General features: G+C 47.9%; 8 protein-coding genes across 8 annotated transcripts; 5 read left to right on the top strand and 3 right to left on the bottom strand.

Moving 5' to 3' along the window:
* Positions 1-1,773: 1,773 nt before the first annotated feature.
* SPPG_02166 (uncharacterized protein) lies at positions 1,774-3,215 on the top strand (the record flags this gene model as incomplete). The annotated part of the gene is made up of 3 exons (XM_016750465.1): positions 1,774-1,931; positions 1,995-3,042; positions 3,101-3,215. The coding sequence occupies 3 exons, from the start codon at positions 1,774-1,776 to the stop codon at positions 3,143-3,145; spliced, it is 1,251 nt and encodes a 416-aa protein (XP_016611141.1). The 3' UTR covers positions 3,146-3,215.
* Positions 3,216-3,786: 571 nt separating this feature from the next.
* SPPG_02165 (uncharacterized protein) lies at positions 3,787-4,840 on the top strand (the record flags this gene model as incomplete). The annotated part of the gene is made up of 1 exon (XM_016750464.1): positions 3,787-4,840. The coding sequence occupies one exon, from the start codon at positions 3,787-3,789 to the stop codon at positions 4,771-4,773; it is 987 nt and encodes a 328-aa protein (XP_016611140.1). The 3' UTR covers positions 4,774-4,840.
* Positions 4,841-5,131: 291 nt separating this feature from the next.
* On the top strand, positions 5,132-7,420 carry SPPG_02164 (uncharacterized protein; the record flags this gene model as incomplete). The annotated part of the gene is made up of 5 exons (XM_016750463.1): positions 5,132-5,477; positions 5,545-5,944; positions 6,028-6,730; positions 6,776-6,875; positions 6,942-7,420. The coding sequence occupies 5 exons, from the start codon at positions 5,132-5,134 to the stop codon at positions 7,418-7,420; spliced, it is 2,028 nt and encodes a 675-aa protein (XP_016611139.1).
* Positions 7,421-7,553: 133 nt separating this feature from the next.
* Positions 7,554-10,824, bottom strand: SPPG_02163 (uncharacterized protein). Its single transcript, XM_016750462.1, has 7 exons — positions 10,741-10,824; positions 10,395-10,662; positions 9,902-10,315; positions 9,738-9,827; positions 9,615-9,672; positions 9,386-9,552; positions 7,554-9,315 (listed from the first exon to the last, which is right to left on the bottom strand). Exons 2-7 carry the CDS (start codon positions 10,522-10,524, stop codon positions 7,760-7,762), a joined length of 2,415 nt encoding a protein of 804 aa, XP_016611138.1. The 5' UTR covers positions 10,525-10,662; positions 10,741-10,824; the 3' UTR covers positions 7,554-7,759.
* A 1,555-nt stretch (positions 10,825-12,379) lies between these two features.
* On the bottom strand, positions 12,380-14,642 carry SPPG_02162 (uncharacterized protein). Its single transcript, XM_016750461.1, has 2 exons — positions 13,807-14,642; positions 12,380-13,739 (listed from the first exon to the last, which is right to left on the bottom strand). The coding sequence occupies exons 1-2, from the start codon at positions 14,019-14,021 to the stop codon at positions 12,584-12,586; spliced, it is 1,371 nt and encodes a 456-aa protein (XP_016611137.1). The 5' UTR covers positions 14,022-14,642; the 3' UTR covers positions 12,380-12,583.
* Positions 14,643-15,247: 605 nt separating this feature from the next.
* SPPG_02161 (uncharacterized protein) lies at positions 15,248-17,100 on the top strand (the record flags this gene model as incomplete). Its single annotated transcript, XM_016750460.1, has 5 exons — positions 15,248-15,300; positions 15,362-15,620; positions 15,690-15,799; positions 15,856-15,951; positions 16,019-17,100. Exons 1-5 carry the CDS (start codon positions 15,279-15,281, stop codon positions 17,098-17,100), a joined length of 1,569 nt encoding a protein of 522 aa, XP_016611136.1. The 5' UTR covers positions 15,248-15,278.
* Positions 17,101-18,348: 1,248 nt separating this feature from the next.
* On the top strand, positions 18,349-19,385 carry SPPG_02160 (uncharacterized protein; the record flags this gene model as incomplete). Its single annotated transcript, XM_016750459.1, has 2 exons — positions 18,349-18,542; positions 18,632-19,385. 2 exons carry the CDS (start codon positions 18,349-18,351, stop codon positions 19,383-19,385), a joined length of 948 nt encoding a protein of 315 aa, XP_016611135.1.
* Positions 19,386-19,637: 252 nt separating this feature from the next.
* On the bottom strand, positions 19,638-20,619 carry SPPG_08992 (uncharacterized protein). The gene is made up of 4 exons (XM_016757143.1): positions 20,442-20,619; positions 20,157-20,380; positions 19,930-20,089; positions 19,638-19,848 (listed from the first exon to the last, which is right to left on the bottom strand). The coding sequence occupies exons 1-4, from the start codon at positions 20,487-20,489 to the stop codon at positions 19,777-19,779; spliced, it is 504 nt and encodes a 167-aa protein (XP_016611134.1). The 5' UTR covers positions 20,490-20,619; the 3' UTR covers positions 19,638-19,776.
* Between the last annotated feature and the right edge of the window lie 8 nt (positions 20,620-20,627).

The raw sequence follows: 20,627 nt of genomic DNA, 5'->3' as shown, positions 1-20,627 counted from the left end.
TGGACACGCTCTGTCACATGTCCGTGTAGCCAAACAATTGGAAATTCGGAGGTTTTAGAGAGACACCGTGTCAAGTCTGCAACACACAAAACCCCTGCAGTCCATGGTAGACCCCTCCTTCTTTGCATTCGAATGCACCACATCAGTATCCATCCCACACACCCTCCAGGCATCTGATTGGCTTCCACCCTTTGCCACGGGTGCCAACACCCCTTGGTACGTCGCCAACACGATCGCCACACTCGAATGCAAAAGGGTCCATCAAGATGGAACACAACGGGTAAAAATACAATCGGTTGGGGACATAAGCATGTGAATAGGGCAAGCATGGTGACAGCGTCACACCATCCCCCAAGTCCCTGACCGAGGTTGTATCTAAAATAAAAATTGCAATAGTAAAAATAAAAAAAGCAACATAAATTTCACAATCCACATTCCAATTGAATCCATGCCCTCCATATCTGTATATGTGAAAGTGGTTCAAATGCAATTTGCATCCCAAAAGCAAAAAGCTTGTAATTTTATCCGCGTGTTTGGCTTCCCGTCGCTTGACGAGGGCGAAACAGTTTAAATAGGAATTTCACACTTTTTTCCCCACACGCGCCTTCCGTACGAAACGATCACGACGACCACGACGACGACGAGGACGAGGACAACAAGAGTAAAAGGTAGGTTTTGTTGGCAATGGTTGGTGCGGCTGGTCGTGTGCAATCACGGTGGCCACGCTCCGGTGAGGGGGGAATAAAGGGACCGTCCAGGGGAGTTCCGCTCCTTTTGTACATTGTGTATGACGTACGAGAGTGATATGTGATGCAAATGTCGCTCGTGTGATATTCGCAAAAAAAGGGCCTAAAGTGTTTGGGTTATCGGTACTGTAATCTGTTGGGCAACTACAAAAAGCCGGGATGGAGGAATTGGAAGGGATAAAAAAGGGCAACTCGTAGCGTTTTGCACAAGAATCGGGCATGCTCGGTGTGTATATTGCTCTCGCAGTTTCTCGCATTGCCTGTCTCGAGCCCGCACACTCTTTCCGTGTCTCTCTCTGTGCTTGTTCCTCAACTGCGCAACACGACCGGATAAACTGCGGTAACCAGGTATATGCTATACCTGATACCTAGATATGCAAAACGATAAAGAGATATTGGACAGTTGGGGGGAGCAGGGGTGGAGTAGGAGCTGTTTTTGTGATACGCCCGCATTTTGGCGTAGGGACGCCACGCCCTTTGAGGGCCTCGTCAGGAAATGGAGCGCAATAGCTATGCAACTTGGAAGGGAGACAAGAAATAGCTCCTACTATTCTTTCTCTCTCGCTATTTTGGGGGATTTGTTATTGGATGATGAGATTAGGCTATGGACCCGTTTCATGATTATAAGAATGGTGTCGGCTGTCAAAAATCCCTACGCGTCGCATCAGTTCCGGCTCACCTTTCTTTACATGTTTTACCTATAGAATCTACGCAATACGAAACTATCGGAAGCATTGCAATACTCTTAATTACACACATACACGCACACACAACTGCAAACGACTACGAGCAATTGGAGCTGCGCTTCACCTTTTGTCTCTTCCCCGCACCTTTTGGCCCAATCCTTTTTCCTCCACCCCTTTGGGACACCCTGTGCATAGCGTGACTTGTCAAAGACGCGCTTTTATATAAAGACCGAAATCCCTCCTCCCCCCGCCCCCCTTTTCAGCGTATTTAGCTTCAGCTTACGCTTAACAATCGTAACCCGTTCGCCATGCCAGCGATCGACGTTTCCATGCCTATAGCAATGGCGTGCTCACCAGCAACACCCGGCGGTGACACAGCTGCGTACAGAAGACGTTTCTCCATTATTGGGAGCTTGGGAAAATCTCTCGGCACCAGTCTTGGCCGCTCTTTTACAGGGAGCTTTGGTCGCAACAGTTATACAAGAGAAGGATTTTTAGAGTATGTATGCGTGTAGTGTGCTTGCTTTGTGCATCGTTTCCCGAAAGCTCACCCGGTTCCCAGTGTTTACAACTTTCAATTTGGCGCACGGTCTCCCGTGGTTGCTGCATCGCCAGCACACGAGCTGGCGCACTTTGCCGGACTTGAAGACCGGTTCTGCAAAGACTTTTTCTGCTGTGGCATGAACCTAGGAAACCTGCATGATCTGCTACAACATTTTGAAGAGTGCCATGTCCGCGTCGAATCCGATGTCGACGAGGACGAGGATCTCCCTTTTGAGTTTGAGAGTATGGACGAGATGGACACGGACATGAGCGACGGCGACAGCGTTTCCTCACATCCCACCACCTTTTCCGACATTTACCTCAAATCCCAGCTCTTGCAATCCCAAACCAACCCAACACAAGCAGTCGCCTTGTCTGACATCTTTTCCGAAGATTACCGAATTAGCAATCGATCCGGTTCGACTGCATCTGCCTTTGACACATCAGTGATACGTAAACGCGTCACCTCTGGCCCCACCTCTACCCGGGTCAAAAAAGTCAAACCTGCACAGCAGCCAGAGCAACAACCCACGCTGCCGTTTAGCGTAGACGGACCGACTCAGATGGTTAGCGATATGGACATTGACGAGCCACCAGTTGCGCCGTCGCCATCGGTCGTGCAAACACCTTCCCCAGCTCCGACACCAGCTCCTGCTGCCGCTCCTTCCCCATCTCCAGCGCCCGTCTCGATGCCACAATCCCTCTGTCCTCCCTCCCTTCCTGCTGCACTTAACCTCCAACCCCTCCATCTACCCACCGCCGCCTCGCTTGCTCTCCCCAACTTTGATACTCCCGTTATCGCCCCTGCAGCAGCTGGACAAACACCGATGTCTTACGATGCAATGGCCATGGTGACAGACGATTCCCAAAAGGACGATCGCCCATACAAGTGCAAGGTGATGGGCTGCACCAAGGCGTACAAGAATCCCGGTGGTCTCAAATACCACATGCAGCACGGACACTGTGAGGACACTGGGGACCCAGAAATGAACAATATCATTCACAAACCATACCAATGCACTGTTCCTGATTGTGGAAAACGGTACAAAAATCTTAATGGTCTCAAGGTAAAGATCTTTCATGCACGTTATTTTCATGCGCATTTGACTCATTGCCCCATTTTAGTATCACATTGAGCACGCGCATATTTCATTACTCGGAGCCTGCTAAGATCATACGACCCATTATACCATCTTTTAAAGGGATAACACTTTTTTTGGGCCTTTTGAAAACGAACGTGATTTCTTGTAGATGGCTTTGAAGGTTACCTGTTTCCTTTATTTACCTGCCATCCACGGTCCGTTCCGTATGAAAACAGGAATCTGGTAATGATGGACGCACGGAGGAAGCAGGGACCATGCATAGATTTGGGTTCCGTTTTTTTTTGCGGGTTGAGGTGGTTTATATCATATCTATATTTTGTTGGGACATTTTCTTTCTTCTTTTTTTTTGCAATATCTGTATATTTATACATATCATTTCTCGTCAAATTCCTGTTCCCTTTTTATTGGTTCGTGAATTGATAGGCCCGCTGTGATCACTGCAGCGGCCATTGTAGTTTTCTGAACAGCGTTTGTTGTCTGTGCGTTGAAAAGACGGGGCTTCTTGCATCCTTTTCGTTCTTGCGAGTTTCTTGTACGTTGTGCGTCTTCCGTTGGACGTGTGAGGGGCTACATGGGATATCCCCTAGTGCGTGCAATCAATGTGCAAATCGCATGTTGATAACGAATCTTACCTTATTTTCACGTGATGACGATCGCGTGACGCGCAGACTTATTATGGGGGCATCTCGACGGAACAAAAAAACAAGCATGCTGGTAACCACCGAGCAGACGCTCTCCCTCCCTCTTATCGACATATCCCCATTTCTCGCTCCAGACGATGCACCCGATGTGCAACTCGCCCGTCAAGCCACTGCCGAACTTGTCGACAAGGCCTGTCGAGAGGTGGGCTTCTTTTACCTTGTGGGCCATGGTCTCACCCAAGAGGAGATGACAGAGATTCGAACGGTAGCGCACGAATTCTTCAAGCAGACTCCAGAAGAAAAGGAGGAGATTCATATTACAAAAAACGATTTTGCGAGGGGATATCAACGGTTAGGTCAGAATATCACGCAGGAGGCTCAAGATTGGCATGAAGCGATTGACTTGTATGCGCCTGCTCCTAAATCCCTTTTGCAAAAGGGAATTAAAACGCTTTGTGGAAGTAATCCTATTCCACGGCACCCTGAACGATTCTCTACCGTCGTCAACAGTTATGTTCAGACCATGACCCGCCTTGGCGCTGCCATGATGCGAGCCATTGGACTTGGGTTGGGTGTCGGTGAAACCTTTTTCGAACCCTACATGCAAGAAGGTTTTTGGGTGATGCGCATGATTGGGTACCCTCCTCTCCCTTCCTCCTCAACTGGCCTCAGTTGCGGCGAACACACCGACTATGGTTGTCTCACCCTCCTCAATGCAGACTCTACACCCAACGCACTCCAAGTTCTTTCCAATGGAAAATGGATTTCACCTACCCCGCTCCCAAATGCCTTTATTATCAATATAGGCGATATGATCCAGGTATGGACAAACGGGATCTACAAATCAACCCTCCATCGCGTGATACATTCTTCAACGAATGTCTACCGGATCTCGGTACCGTTTTTTTATGAGCCGGCTTTTGATGCGCGTGTTCGGCCGATTGATAAATGTGTTCAAGAGAGTGGGGTCGAGAGGTTGCCTGATGTCGTGTATGGTGAGCATTTGTTGGGGAAAGTGACTGGCAATTTTGATGTTGGGGAACAAAGGATGTAAAATAACGTTTGTTTGCTGATGGTGTTGGTTGGGCTTGAGCAGCTGTGGTTCAACATGGCAACCAACATGTCAGTTATGGGACAAGATCTTGTTAATGTAATTCGATATTTTGAGTAACAAAAGCATTCTAACCTCTTGCATGAATAATCATTCGCAATACAAAAGAAAGGGAATTATAAACAAAGCGGAATGGCTTAAGTGCTGCGCCACCTGCGCGTTGTGGCACAGTAGATCGGGCATTCTGTTCTTTTCCCCTTTGCGTTAAAAGCTTGGCTTTTTGCCGAATAGCGCTTTCAACAAAACGAACGACGACGACGAACGACGAGCTTGTGCTTGACGATTCTTTGAACTGGTCACGATGAACCCAGAGAAACCTAATCCGTACCCATCCGGCCCGCCACCAGCTTACTCGGCGCAACCCTCTGCTGCACACACTGACGTTTACCCTGCGTATCCGGTTCAATCGTATCCGCCACCTTTTGTGAATAGTGGGTATCCGCCAACGACTGCCAGTGGTGCGTACCCGCCCGTGTCCTATGGCGGTGCACCATATGGTGGTGCCCCGTATCCAGTGACACCCTACCCAACGGCCGCGGAAGCCGCTACAGGGCAGAGTATGCCATCGAAAAAGGGTCAGAGCGGACAAGTATTTGGACCGTATTTGAGATATGTAAATATGGATGTGGGGAACCGGATGTGGTTTGGTATGTATATTTTTTTGTTGCGGATCATCAGTGAGAATGGGATCTTTACTATATTTTTTTGCAATAGGTTCCATCCTTGTTCTTACCAGCTCACCTTCCCCCGTCACGGCCACGGTCTATTCCAACCTCCCCGGTACCTCCCCCCTCTACGTTCCCTCCAACGTGATTGACACCCACCTCCAATACACTTTTCACCGTATCGACCTCACCCTCCCAATGGGGGACTATCCTGCCATGTGGACATATTCCATAGACGCATTGTCAGAGCAAACTTTTAATTTTCACGTAGCTTCTGTGCATGATCGCAACTGGCGGTTTGCGTTCTATTCTTGTAGTGGGTTTAGTAATAGCGTGTCCAAGGAAGAGAGGGAGCGATTGGGTGGTGTGGGTGCGCTTTGGAAGGATGTTTTGAGTCTTCATCGTGAAAATGGCAAAGAGTTTCATGTCATGTTGGGAGGTGGTGATCAGTGAGTATATATGTGAGCGGTAATGTTCTTGGTATTTATGAACGAGTTTGTTGATTATCGTTTTTTGTTTCGGTGTTTTGTAGGATATATGGAGATCCCATCTGGAAGGAGCTTGACGGCCTCAAAGCATGGCTTCAAATCAAGGGCAAAGAAAACCGTCGAAACGCTCCATGGACTCCAGAACTCGAATTCGCAGTCTCTTCCTTTTACTTTAACATGTACACTAGCCATTTTGCGACCCCGCACCTTAGAGAAGCCCTGGCCTCCATTCCCTCCATTTTTCAAATTGATGATCACGACATTTTCGACGGATATGGGTCGTACCCAGAGTACCTTCAGCACTCTCAGTACTTTCAAAACATTGGACGTATCGCTTGGAGATTTTATTTACTTTTCCAACAACACACTACCATGCGTCTTGCTGCGCTTGGTGGACCCCATGCACGAGAATTCATTTCCCCTAATGGTCAAACTTTCCATTTCGTCAAGCTCCTCGGACCCAGTGTTGCTCTCTTCGGTCCCGACACCCGCAGCGAACGAACCCCAATGCAAATCCTCTCACCCCAATCTTACAACCTTCTTTTCCAAACCCTCAGAACCCTTCCGCCCACCATCAAGCACGTCATTGCCATGCTCGCAGTTCCCATCGTCTACCCGCGTCTCAAAGCACCCGAAACTTTATTAACCCACTTTGGCAAAACAAAACGATCAGCTAATAATGCTGTAAATGAGATTGGAAAGGGCCTGGGAAGTGTGGCTGGAAGTGCTGGGCGATTATTGGGAAAAGTGGGTCTCAAAGTCGACGCGCAACAATGGGAGGCTGAGACAAAGGGCACGATTGATGATGTGCTTGGAAATGTTAAAAAGGGTTTGGGCAAGAGTGGGTTGATGAGTGGTGTGATTAGTCAGTTTGGGGAGGTGGATCTGCTTGGTATGTCGCTTAGAGTTCTTTATTCGTTTAAATTGCTACTGACGCTGGAGTTCTCATTCCCTACAGACGACCTGATCGATCATTGGACCCACCCCAACCACACCCCCGAACGTACGGCCCTCATAACCCGCCTCCAAGCCCACGCCTCCCAAACACGTACCCGCATCTCCTTCATATCCGGCGACGTCCACTGCGCCGGTGTTGGTCGCTTCTTTACTCCAACCAACCCAACAGATCCAACCCTCATGTACCAATTCATCGCCTCCGCCATCGTTAACATCCCTCCACCGAAAGGCGTCCTCAAAATGCTACATTCAAGCGCAAAACAATTGGACTTTGGCAATGGGGTCAAGGAGGAGATGCTGGATATGTTTCCCAAGGACGTGGATGGGAAAACGTTAAAGGATCAGAAATTGATTGGACGAAGGAATTGGGGGGTGGGATGTGTGGTTGGTGATGAGTTGCATGTGGTGATTAGAGTGGAAGGAACGCAGACGGGGGTGTGTGTTCCTTTTGGTCCTATTGTGGTCCCTCCCGTCGTTTGAACGGGATGAGTTCTCGTATGTTGGTTGGATGTCGTTTTAAACCTTAATTTTTTTTTTTTGGAGTATCCTGTCGTAGTACGATCCACTTGAACTGATTCTATTCGTTTGAAATGCGGAAACCCGTTTTTTTCATCGCCTATTTTATGTTTTTAAACATTAGAGTGTGTGTATTCAGATGTACAAATACATTTCCTACGTTTCTTGTTCACACCGCCTTGACATTCCATCAAACGAACCTGCCACTACATACATACAGCAAAAAAGAGCACTCACTAGTTACAGCGCTACAAGACTGTATGGACATACACCCACGACGGACGTGCAACCCACAAAATACCATCAAACCCTCCTCACCAACCCCCTCACACCACCCAAAACCACAATCACAACAACACCCCACCAAAAACAAAGTTCACCCCACTTTACAACCACTCCATCATCCTCTTTGTTTGGTACACGGCACGCCGAATCCGGGATGGGTTCCTGATGATGTACAATCTGCGGAGACGGACGCGTACGACGGAAAAACAAGAGCGTGATACTCCACAAGAGCGTACGGAGTGTCCAAGATACGAGGACGTAGATCCATCGTAGGATGCCGAAAAAACCGAGTTGGGATAGGAGGAGGAGTATACCGCAGATATGGAAGGTTATGAGGAGGGTTACGGGGCGTGGTGTGGATGATTGGGGTGGTGGGGTGTAAGGGATAACCGTTGTTGATGTTGATGTTGTCGGTTCAGTTGGTTGGGTTGTTGGTGGTGTTACTTGTACGGCGGATGGAGTCGGACTTTGCGGAATGGTAGATACGAGTTGGGGTGACGGTACTCCCGACAATGATTCCAAACCTTCCCCACTTCCAACCAATGCACCACTTGCGTTCTCCATACTTTTCTTTTTCGATAAATGTTTTTCAAGTCTTTTGGCTGCTGCTTCTCGCCATTCGGCTGCTTCAGCTGGGGTTTTGGGTACGAGTGCTGCTGAGGGTGGAGTTGGTGGGCGGGTGTAGGATGCATTAAGTGGTTTCGAGGGTGGGTCTTTTGTTGCGGTAGGTTCAGATAAAGTAACGAGTGGATGGGTGGATGTAATAGGTGATGACAGAGCTGTGTCGGGGGTTGCTTGTACTTTTATCGTATCTTGGTTGGTTTCTCGTTCCCCTGCGACAATGTACCGTCCTTCAGCCCAAACAGCGACAGCTCCACCTTCCCTCTTCAGCACCCTCTTGCGCCCTTCTCGTTTTTCTGCGACGAGCTTTTTAGCGATGGCCGGATGGGCTTCCACCCATTTTCCGCCTTCCCATACCACTGCCATGGGTGGATGTCGGTTTTGCTTTTCCGCTTGTTCGGTCTCGAGTTTTGGTGTTGTTGGTGTGGATTGTGGCCACCCACCAAAAGGTCTTGGTCCAACTGGTTTTCGATCGAGTTTGGGCACGGGGACGCCTGTAAAGTATCCTTCCCGTGCCGCTTCTCTACCACCGGGTGTGATACCCGTTGGTGTGATACCAGCCGGTGTAGACCCAACGGTCGTGTGAATGGTCGAAGCGGGTGTAGACGGCGTCTCAGATCCCAGAATGGGTCGTGGACCGTATAGCCTTCGTCTCGCCGAATCAGTAGAGGATGTCGTGGATGGTGTGGATGTATCGGTACTGCTGCTTGACGAGCTGGACGCACGGGAAGAGGTCGATGAAGACGATGTGGGAGAGGTCCGTCCAGAGTCTGGTGGTGTTTCTAATCCACGGTGAGTCAGAACGTCTTCGGGAAGGATATCGGTTTGTCGGGATGGGCGTTCGTAGTGGTAAGGTAGTCGACCTGTTCCTCCCGCTGCGAGATGAAGGAGCGCTTCATCAAGGTATCGGGTAGAAAGCGCCATGCTTTCCAAAGCTGTTTTGGTAACCGCATCTAACCGACGTTCCCAATATCAACAAACTATAACGTTTGCAAACAGAGTTTTAAAAATGTAAATGCATACCTTGCAACATGACCTTTTTGGAAAACTCCACCCAGGCATGAACACGCACTCTCACACCTCGCTGTCCACCAACACCAGCTGGGGTAATGCAGTATCGTTGCACCGTTGAAAAGACTGTTCCATAAGGCAGGGAAGGTGTGAGGGTCGTCACATCTACAACGAGGACGCTGTTTTGGCGAGTCATTGAGATTACAGCTGGTCTGCCCTACCGGGTAAAAAGCACCATTACCTGTATTCGTGTTGGACGACATGTTGATCTTCAATGGCCACCGTCAACATATTTCCATCTGAAAACACAAAAACTTTAGAAAACTCGCTTCTTGGAATGTTATCCTAGGATGTGCATACATACACATGGGAGCTTTCACATGGATTTTATACGTAACCCTCCTACGTACCCATCGCCCATGTCGATCCTGCCCCCATTTCTCAATTTTGAGATCTAAAAGTAACAAGTCAAAAAAATAGGTTTTAGTGCATGCATGATGGACACGTTTATATACCACATTTACGAACCGGTACATCCCCTCCGCTCACAAACGCTTTCGATGACCTCTGACCCTCCTTCACCAAATATTGCACCCGCCGCCTCGTTGGCTCCAATCCGGTAAACGGCATCAAGTACGCATCGTCCGGGGTGGGTTTGGCAGGCACAGGTGAGGGATCGGGTTGGGATGGGGTCTTGGTCGGATGATATGGGAATGGTCGGGTTTTGGGTTATAGTTTTTGTGTTTGTCTGGATTTTGTCGTCTATATTTGTGTCCCACTCCTCTTTGGTTTCTAGCAAGGCTTGGTCATCATTCTTCGCAAGGGTTTTCGCCAAAGAAGCCGGCGAAAATGTCAAAAAGGGGGACGTCATATCCAGCTCGGGTATACCCAAGAACGACTGTGGTGGAGAGGATGTCGTCGTATCTGGTAAACCTGGTAAACCTGTCATCGGTGACGTGAAATAATATATTCCCATCAGTATGAAGACAAATACTGTCCATGTTTTAACATTCTGTTTTACCTTCGGCAGCTTCAGCAGCCTTGCCATTCTTGTCCTTATTGTTGACCCAGTTTACCAATACGTCCTGGACAGTCGGCCGGGGATGGCGTCCAGTTGCCCGTCGACCCCGTTTGAGATGTTTCTGTAACATGAATCCAAAAACGCTCTTCTGTAGGTTTTTTTTTTTATGTCGATGAGCCTATCACCCTTGTCTCAACCCCCAAGCATTCAAAATAACGCGCAAGGAGAGACAAAGTGCTCCTGTGGACTCATGCGCAGCAAATCTACGCTACAACAAAAGATGACAGCAGATAACTCCTTTTTAATGTGACGATGACGATGACAAACAAGGAATACAATGGTTTACATTCAAACACAAAGGAACAAAACGGAAATGTCCAAAAGACAAAGGTGCTGTCAAAAGCAACAGGACAATGAACGCGCTGGCGTGAACCTCCCGACCGCCTTCCTCAAAAACCAAAGACTGAACACAGCCAAAAAAAAAAAAAAGAGATAAGCGGTTTTGTTCATTGCGTAAGTAGGAGGTTGAACTGATTTGTCCACATACGACATGATATATACTCAAAGAGGAAAAAAAGGAGAAAGGAAGCATCTGCGCCCAAAAGCCATGCCATGGATGTCCCTTCAACTCCCTCTCCTTTTCGTTGGTTTTTTTTTTTGTGATTTGGACAGACTGCCGAATTGACAGCGTTTCTGCATGCTGTGATGGTTGGGATTTTCCCGGATTATGATTATATTCTGTTTTGGTTTGTCCAAACATTGAGTTCGTGCGGGGGCATTTCCACAGCACACTCGGAGATGCTTGTAGCGCGTACCCCCTTGCAAGGGCTGTCCGCGCGTTGAGGGATTTCATCAGTGCGTGGTCAAACGATGATGCCACTTTGTTACCATTGGGACTATTGGAGGGCGGAACTCTTTTTCCCAAATTCCTGAATTCGGAGCGATCCTCCGTACATTGGAAAGGACGATGCATGCAACCAAAACATGATTACTGAGCGAGATCAGGGCGTAAACAACAAAATGACAGCATGATTCAGTTGCATTTTTGTTCGCATTCAATGGCATACCGCAGGCGACATTGAACGACTTGTAAATGTCCTTTGTCAACAATTGTCAGAAATAGGTCTCGAAAACCGTAAACTGGGTCCACATATGCATGTAATGAATGCATCAATAGTGTGGAGCTGACAGTAAATGGCACTAGTATCCATTATCATCCGGATCAATCCGGTTAATTATATTGCATAATCAGAACCCCCATCGCTGAAAGCGTCCTGCTAATGTTCTCCAAACTGCGGTGTGGCATGCTAATGTAATGTTTTTTTTTCTTTTCAGCTGGACCCCATTTTGCCACACTCAAGGTCTATAAAAGGGGACCTGCCCTCTCTTCCCTCTTTCCTCTTTACCCATCCTCGACTCTCAAACCATCTGCCCAACGCTCATCGCGACCCATTGCAACCTCATAGCGACCCACATTGCAACCTCATTGCGACTCGGTCAACCATGAGCATGCAGATGTGGTGGTGCCGAGGACCTCGACCGCCCGACAGCAACCGTGATCAGAACCAGCGGCAACCAATCGGATCCGATAACAAAACCTACTATTATGCTGCCACATTAGTTGAGCTTGGTTGGTATGTACCAATGGCATCATCTCTTTTCATATTATTCTGTCGCTGACATGCATTTTTTTGTAGTCTCCAAGCCTTGTCACTGAACATCCTCTGGCTTGTGACGCTGCCCAGTCGATTCGCTCCTGGATGCAAGAGTCTGGCTTCAATGCCATCAAGAGTTCCAGATCAAGGCCTAGTAGGGACCGTGTGTGGTGGTGGGCAATTATCCGGTTAAAACCAACCGTTACGTATTGCGTGTATAATTGCCTAGTAGTAGCTTAGCTTTTCCGAACCAGTTGTCGCTGGTTTATTCCCTGGTGTAGTAGCTAGTGCCAGTTTCTGTCACCTCTACACTACTTATGATCAAGTAGAACCAATTTTTATGGTAAAACATTCGAGATGAACGTTCTGCCACCTCTCGACACCGGACTATTTATTTTAATTGCACGTTTTGACAAGACAATGTGACAATCATAGATAAAAGTAAAAAGCGCACATCCCCTATGGAGATGCAGACTATGAAAGAGATACCAAAAACAAAAGTTACATAGAGGTGGCCCCCATTTGTGGGGAGATTTACCGTTCATCGTCACCCTCATCACACGACCAGTACACCGATTCTGATTCCCATTCTTCGTGATCATCATCACCTTGCTCAACCCACAAGGACTCTAGCGCAGACGAAATCAGGCCAACTGATGCTTCACTCACTCCTCTCATATCCACAACTTTTTTAGAGCCCTCTCGAGCTTCTCGCAAACCCTCACATTCGACTCGAAGCATTTCCCGTTCAATCTCTGCTTCACGGACCCACGCACGATACGCCAATGCGGGGCCTGCAATGACGTCCTCAAGACTTTCGCGAAGGGCTTCAACAGAAGGTGCGAGCTGTCCAATAAGGTTTGTGAGATGAGATATTCGTGCGTGTATGGTTTCTACATGTTTTTCGTTGGAAGGGTACGAAGGGAGTGGGGTGGGGCGGATGTGGCTTGGTGACGACGGAACACTAGGGTTGAGGAGAGTGACGGGGGTGCCGGGGGAAGAGCAAGGGGAACGACAGCTGGAGCGATCCGTCTCATCAGAGTCCACTTCCAAGCCTTGAAATGGCCCAATGGTCGAAGCGAATCCCGCGCCCACCAGAAACGTTTCACGTATAGTTTGAAGCATGGCAGCAAAGGCTTCCCGTTGAATTTTCCGCGACGCTAGGTCATCTACCGTTACGCGATTCTCGTCGTCAACGTGCGGGAGGAAGGTTGAACTTGTTATTGAGAGACGCGGGCTAGTTGGCAAACTGTGGAAAGCACCACATGCTCCTAATGAATGTGCGCCTCCCACCGTCCATCGTCGTGCGTTTTTTCCCCAGCCATCACCATTATCTGTGTTCATGGGTGAGCTCCATCGCTTGTTTGCCCCGGTGCTGTTTATACTTTTGTCCGATGCATTCGACTGCTTACGCTCCCTGAACGAAGACAGCTCAACCACTTCCCTCAAAAACTTGCGTTCAAAGCGCAGCTGCCCTATTTCTTCAATATAAGCTTCATATTGTCGTTCCTGCTCTTCGACACTGTCCAGGATGTTCCGCAACTGGTTTCGAAGGTTGATGTATGATGTTGTGAGTTGGTCAAATCGGAGAACGGATTGGGTAAGAGAGCGATTTAATGTGGTTAGCGATGTGTAGTGCTCAGCTGGATACAGCGCAGGAGATATGCATGACGGTAACATTGATTCACCACTACGTAAATGTTAATAGTTAACAACCTGACGCAACACTCTGATGGCTGAACAGCTTTACAACTTACAAGTCACACTCTCCACCCGCGTCTGTTTCCGCTGATTCGTGAAGGTGATGCTCGACAGAGGAGGTCGTCGATGAGGATGAGGATGCAGAAGAGTAACTCGTGCGATGTTTTGTGGATCTCATTTTGAGCGGGTCAAGCACCCCCGGGCGTTTATCAGCACGCATGTGGGAAGCACTCCGTTCTGATTCCATAGAAAACGATCCATCGGTCATCATAGTGTGTTGTTCCTATGGAAGTACTTGATGTTCCAGAAATGAATGTAGCCGGTTGTGTGAAAATGATTGCAAAGAGAGTAGGTTTTTGCTAAACTTCAGTAATTTTCTCGCTTTTTCTGTGTAGCCCTCCACACCCCAATGTCCCTTTCCCGGTGGCAGTCCTTCTGACGACAATTTGAGCTACCGCATGCGATTCAAACGTTCGTATTTGGTATTCATAAAGTGGGAACCACCAACGACCTCGGAGGTTTCCAGGCTAAAAATAGCAACTAACTGCACACAAGCTTATTCCTCTGGTTTTGAAGCTTTTAGGGTCGTTATGGTCGTCGGAAGGTCTAGCTACGGCCAAATGTTGGCATACGCTTGTCAGCAAGAGACCCTGTACTGTATTGTTGGCGAGAAGGCAAGCTTGACCACAACGTTCTAGTGTCCACTGAGATGAATGCGCAGACTGGTCGAGGTATGCGTCGCAGTTGAGGTCGCTTTTGAATATTCTTTTTCAATGCAAAAAGGCAATGAGGTAGACAGGAATGGACAAAACTCGAGATAGATGGAAGCGGAAGGATGGAAAACCAAAATTGTGAAAATTGCAACTTTAGAACACTTGGCTGTTTGCTTGACGCCAAAACTGATCAACTCCGCTAAACTCGTTCAATTTCGCTATCATGACGTGGAGTCACGTTGCCACCCAGTTTCATGGCTGTGCCTACAATCGTTGTGGACATGAAGTCATTTAACAAACTCGCTCTCCAACTTTTGATCAAAAGGCTCTTATTGATGAGAATGCCAAGACAAATGTGCTGCCAAACAGGCCCAATGCATTAGATGGAGGGACGGCGATGAATAACATTGGGAACTATTTCCTTGCGCAAAACAACATTAGCATTGACTTTGTTGGATCCAAGACAGAATGCAACACATAAGGACATTGGGAACCAGGGTGAATGAACCATAGCGCATATAGGGATGGGCACCATATGTAAGCTAGACAAGAGTCTGAGCATCACATTTACAACGATGAGAAATGTAATGAGTACCAGTATCTGCATTTGCGGATCTCCTTGAGATGCGTGCCTGTTCAGGGTGGTAACAGCCAAAGATAACTATTCCATCGCTGCATACAAGTGCGTTATCAGTTACTGTGCCACTTATCATGTGGCACTGTCGATCGTTCCCCACTTACCCACGCATCGAATTGACCACAGGCTGTTTGAACAAGGGATAACGACAATCTTAAAGAGGATTCCTGGGGGCATCATGGTGACAGCAGCGGAAGCAGGTCAGCAAAGAATATTCTGCTGTGATATTAGAACATATCTCTGAACTGGCAGTGACTCCAGCGGCTGCTGAAGTATCCCACAGCTCAACTCGGAGTGTTGGAGATGAACGCTCAAAAGGCAGTCAGGCAGATGACAAGAAACGCTCACGCCGAACACGGAAGCGACCCGGTCGTAAGGCAAAAGAAAACAAGCCACGCACAAAGATTGTCGTTCGCAGATTACCTCCTCATCTTCCCGAAGAGATCTTCAAGACGACCGTTGACAAATGGCTGGGTGAGACGGATTGGTGGACTTTTGTTGCAGGAAAGATTGCCACAAGGTATAGTATATAGCATTCGGAGAACAGATGCACCACCTATGTAAAAGCTTACATTCATTTCAATTGCAGCCAAGCCAAGATCAGCGTGTTCTCTCGAGCATATCTCAACTTTAAAAACATCGATGCTCTTCTTGATTTCTGTCGTACATACAATGGTCATCTCTTTGTAGATTCCAAAGGTATGGGGACCTGCTTGTTTGTTAGGCGCGAGACCTTTATCTCATCTTTGCGACAGGAGTTGAGCATCGGGCTGTGGTTGAATTTGCCCCTTTCCAGCGTATTCCAAAGAGTAAGAAGAAGCCTGACCCGAGAATGAATACGATCGAACAAGGTTTGTACAACGTGTCTAATTGCGACAAGTTGTTACTAGACTAATCCTCTTTACGCGGTTATCACAGACCCAGATTTTCTGGCATTTCTCAAAAGTCTCGAAGAAGACAACGAAGCAAAGGCTGCAGCATCTAGTGTAGCCACTGGAGAAACACAGCTGGAAAAATTGGAAAGAACGTTGTTGGCGGATCAAGTGGCGAAGGAGCAAGGCGTTGCGCACTCAACCGTCACCTCGATAGTAACAGCAAGCTCATCCCAACTCGCAGGACCCGATAAACCAAAGTCGACTCCTCTGCTCGATGCACTTCGCGCAAAGAAGGCAGCGTCACGCGCTGAGGGAAGTAAACAAACAAAAGCAGTCACAGATGCAAAAGGCAAAGAATCACGACGATCGGAAAAGAAGAAATCCTCCTCAAAGTCCAAGGAAGGTGGCAAGTCCGGAAGTACCTCTGGCATGACAAAGAGTGTCGTCCCAACTGGAATAGTCAAACGATCTTCATCACCCGTTGGAAAGAAGTCTGCAACTACTCCGTCTGCATCTGGCGCTTCTTCCAAGGAGGCTACGGACGTGACACCTAAAGCTGAACAACGGCGAAGTCGCCTTGCTCCCACCGGGGGATTATTCAAGGCTTCATTGGGTGCTGTGCTCGGAGCCAAAGAGACCAAGCGACCGCGGGGGAGTGCTCGAAAGCAAAAAGCGGATGAAGACTCTCAAAACGATGCCTCCGCTAGTGGGGATACGGCGCCAGAAGCTAGAGCTAGCAATGGACCTGGTTTACAGGAGAGGGAGGAAAGTAAAGGGAGAGGGTATCGTCAGAAACGTCGAACGCGACTCGAAGGCGATCTCATCGATGCATCAGCTGATGGAGTGACGGCTGTAATCAATGAAGGCGATACAGACACTCGCAAAAGTAAACCTCGGCAAGTGAGATCCCGTGACAATACCGGAACCACGGATCTTTCAAAACCTGCAGAGGCATGGCCAGAGAAAGACGATAGCAGGAAAATGTCCCGCAATCGTGTAGCTTCAACGTCATCAACTTCATCCATGGCTTCTCAGCCTCCAAAGCGCACGGGTCCATCAGTGACGATTATGAAGCGAGATGGAACCACGAGCTCATTCAATGTGGGAAAGAACGATGCAACTTGACACCAATGTCGCTTTGGTATTATTCCGACATTACGTAATCGTTGAGATGGCAAGCGAGCACTATTGAATTGCCCTCGCCACGAAATCGTTGTAATGGACGTTCATTGTCGCATCGGTGCTTACATTGAACGTTCTTGCTGTTCCCCCCGACCATTGACTAAATCATCAAGAAACTTGCAGGACGCTGCTCAGCTTTGCGCATATCTGTATTCGAAGTTCTAGAGTCAGGGGAGGTAACACAATTTGTGGATCATTGACCTAGTCGGCTCTCATTGATGATCGGGAGTCATCCCCCAACATACAGCGTCTGAGGGATGTGATGTTGTAAACCTTGTAAACTCTTTGTGCTCCATGCATGAGATCTGAACTCCATGGTCTACCAAATACAAGGTGCATCGTTTCCAATTGCATGTAAATTCTGATTCGATGCCATACCACCGGGATACTTGAATGGGTTGGTCACAATATTTGAAGTAAAGCCAGAGCTTATTTTTTTTCTGTTTGGGCACTCCATGGACCCGACCGATGGGATGTATGCATTTCGGCGAGGCGGGACAGAAAAGGATTGATTCCTTCCTATGTGTGTTGCTGAGCAGCTGAGTGTGTGAGATCGATCGTATTCTTTTTTGAGAAGGAATACCATATAGATGCTGAACAGGGTTTCCTTTGCGATGCTTGGCTTGGGACAACAATAATAACTTGAATACGCGCGAGGGTTAGGGTATCGGTGCAGTTCAGTGAGGCCATCAATGAAGAGATCGTGGGTGGTCCCCATTAAATCTCGTTCATGAAGGGACAAGAGGGAGCAAAAGGTGCTGATAGTGACGTGAGCCAGACATTTTGAGTGGGATTTGTGTTGTGTGTATGTGTTGTGTTGGTGTGCCCGTGAGCAAAAAAAAAACTGCGATAACACCTGGAAGGATGTGAAAAGAATGACCTGGTGGAAATTCTCCTGCAAACGGCAGTTTAGGTTTTATAGATTACCGACTTTCTCAGTTTGCGTATATCTTGTGCACTATTTCTCAAGTACATACAAGGGTTGAGCAACTCGGTGTGTGTTTATGTATTCGAAGCAACACGGTCCTTTAAAAGAACGCAAGCATATCAAAGTCTAATTCCCCCACCCACCACATCACAACCACGGCCGAACCACACATTTTTGAGGCACAGGAGGAGAACCTCCACAAACTCTCCCGACATTCGGATGAAGACGATGCGAGAACCCTTACTGGGCACCTTCTCGATGACATGCAGAAAGAGCACGATTCTTCGGACGAAAACGACATGCTTGACAGCGTTCCTCCACCTCCGACCCGACGACGGGGGAGTGTATTGGATGACGCTATTATGAGAGATATGTTGGGTAAGCGGGCGGCGCCGGCTGAGGGGCAAGAGGACAGAGAGGAACGGGAGAGAATGGAGAGGATGTATGTCATGTTGAGGTGAGGCGTGATGGGAGTTTACCGAGTTTAATGGTTCTTGACGAGGGGAGAATGCTTACAAGTATTTTTATTATTTTATAATATCAAAGGTGGTCCAAACGGTATCGAGCAGCGCTTGTACGAGACGCCAACGCCAGCTTCGCCGCCGACGTTGAAGCCGCTTCCTCCCCATCCGAAGCGTCGACATCATTTACCCAACTCTCAACCCCATCGACATCATCCACAATGTCGAATCTCGATATGACAGCCAGGCGATCATCCATGAGCACTGGTTCATTTGGTGCCGGGCGAATGTTCGCCAAGGATGAACTGGATGCTGCCCTCGCGGGCCTGGAACTGGATTCTGCTGCGGCGAGTTCCCATTTGGACGTGTCGAGTGCAGAAGCCTCAAGACGAGGATCAGACTCTTACGAGGAGCCAACCGAGGTGGTATGTCGTCCTTTGACGGCAACAACTGGAGTTTTGACGCGGAAAAGACCTAGTACAGATCGACCAAAGCGTCGTGTTCAATTCGCTGAAGAAGTGAAACTGATACCCCCAGAGGAATTGATAGATGATGAGGGCGGCGATGCAGATAATGAATTGAGCGGGGATGAAAGTGGAGAAATAGAGGAGAATGAATCAAATCAATCCATTACTCCAATGGAAACCTCGGACGCTAATATCATCACTGCCACAAGCAATAAGAACAGCACCAGCAGCGATGAAGATGAAGAAGAAGGAGAAGAAGCACAAAAAATTGATGTTAAATCGAAATCTCCGGCGGTGAAGAAGCTCACCAAAGCTTTCAAACGAGCCTTCTTGGGTGCCAAACCGCAAGTACGAGTGGTTCACGCCGCTTAAGTGGACATATTTTGGCTCTAGCAGGTTATCGCCTTGGATCTTTTCAATATCTTTTGGTGGTGGGCGTTACGTTGGCTCTTCTTGAATAGTATAGCAGACTATCTTGCAGGCCTTTTTAACGAAATGTATATAGTTCTGTTATTCGGGTTTCTGTTATTTGGGTGGGGACACTCCTTTGTCGGGTTTGGCTTTTTTTGGGATGCACTTGGACTTTCGAATTTCACAAAACAAATACGATTTTCCATTCTTTGATGCTGTCAGAGGTTCAGTTACATTATATTTTGATGCTATGCACAGACCTAAATATATTCCCTACCCACCCACAAACCATTCGACCAAGCAGACCATAACGCGGACAACGTCTCGAAAATTGCTTTTCCTCATGACATGCTCAATGTGGCTTCCTCGTTATTTGCGAATCAAATGTAACATACAACCCAGTCGTTGCGGCGACCCGTTTAGCCTAGATCAAATACGCAATACTGTCACCACCATGCGACAAGGGCATACTCCAGAAGTTGCACACAATAGAGAACCGACTTACATTTTCCAAAATATCCTTCACAGACGTTTCTTCATTAAGCTGTTCCGCGACATACCACTGAAGAAACGTGTCGGTCGTATAGTCACCCTCTTCTCGCGCCTGTCGGACGAGATCCATGATGGCAACCGAGTTGAGCTGTTCTTGTTCCAGAGCCTTTTCCCTACACATACAAATGATATATCAGTATGTCCAATCAAGCAAACCAAAAAACATTTAGACCTACTAACCAAATCTGCAAAGGGTCATCATACGAAAACTTTTGTTGCCCGATTGCGTGCACCAAAGCCCCCTTTGCCCGCCTCTTTACAATGTGATCGAAAATCTTTAGACCGTGCATGCGCTCTTCGTCAGATTGGGTTTTGCACCATTGGGCCGAGCCAGGAAGTTCACGGTCTTGGAACCACAAGGACATGGAGAGATAGGCATTTGAATTGGACAGTTCGCGGTTAGCCTGAGTGTATGTGAAGCGATTAAAGGTGGCATTTGCGGAAAAGTGTCAATTGCTATTATACTTGTTGAATAAGGCCGTTCAAGATTTTGTTGCTGATTCTCATTGCCATATTGGAAGATTGTTGCGGTAATGCAAGTATGGAATATTTGGAAATGCAAAAGGATAGACAAGGCGACCAAGAGAACAAGGGCAGGAATATCAAACGCAATGGCTAGGAAAGAACACTTCTCAACAATTCGCGTGATGT

Source organism: Spizellomyces punctatus (genome assembly GCF_000182565.1).
Source record: "Spizellomyces punctatus DAOM BR117 chromosome Unknown supercont1.3, whole genome shotgun sequence".
NCBI lineage: Eukaryota > Fungi > Chytridiomycota > Chytridiomycetes > Spizellomycetales > Spizellomycetaceae > Spizellomyces > Spizellomyces punctatus.
This window is presented reverse-complemented; position numbering and strand designations above follow the sequence as displayed.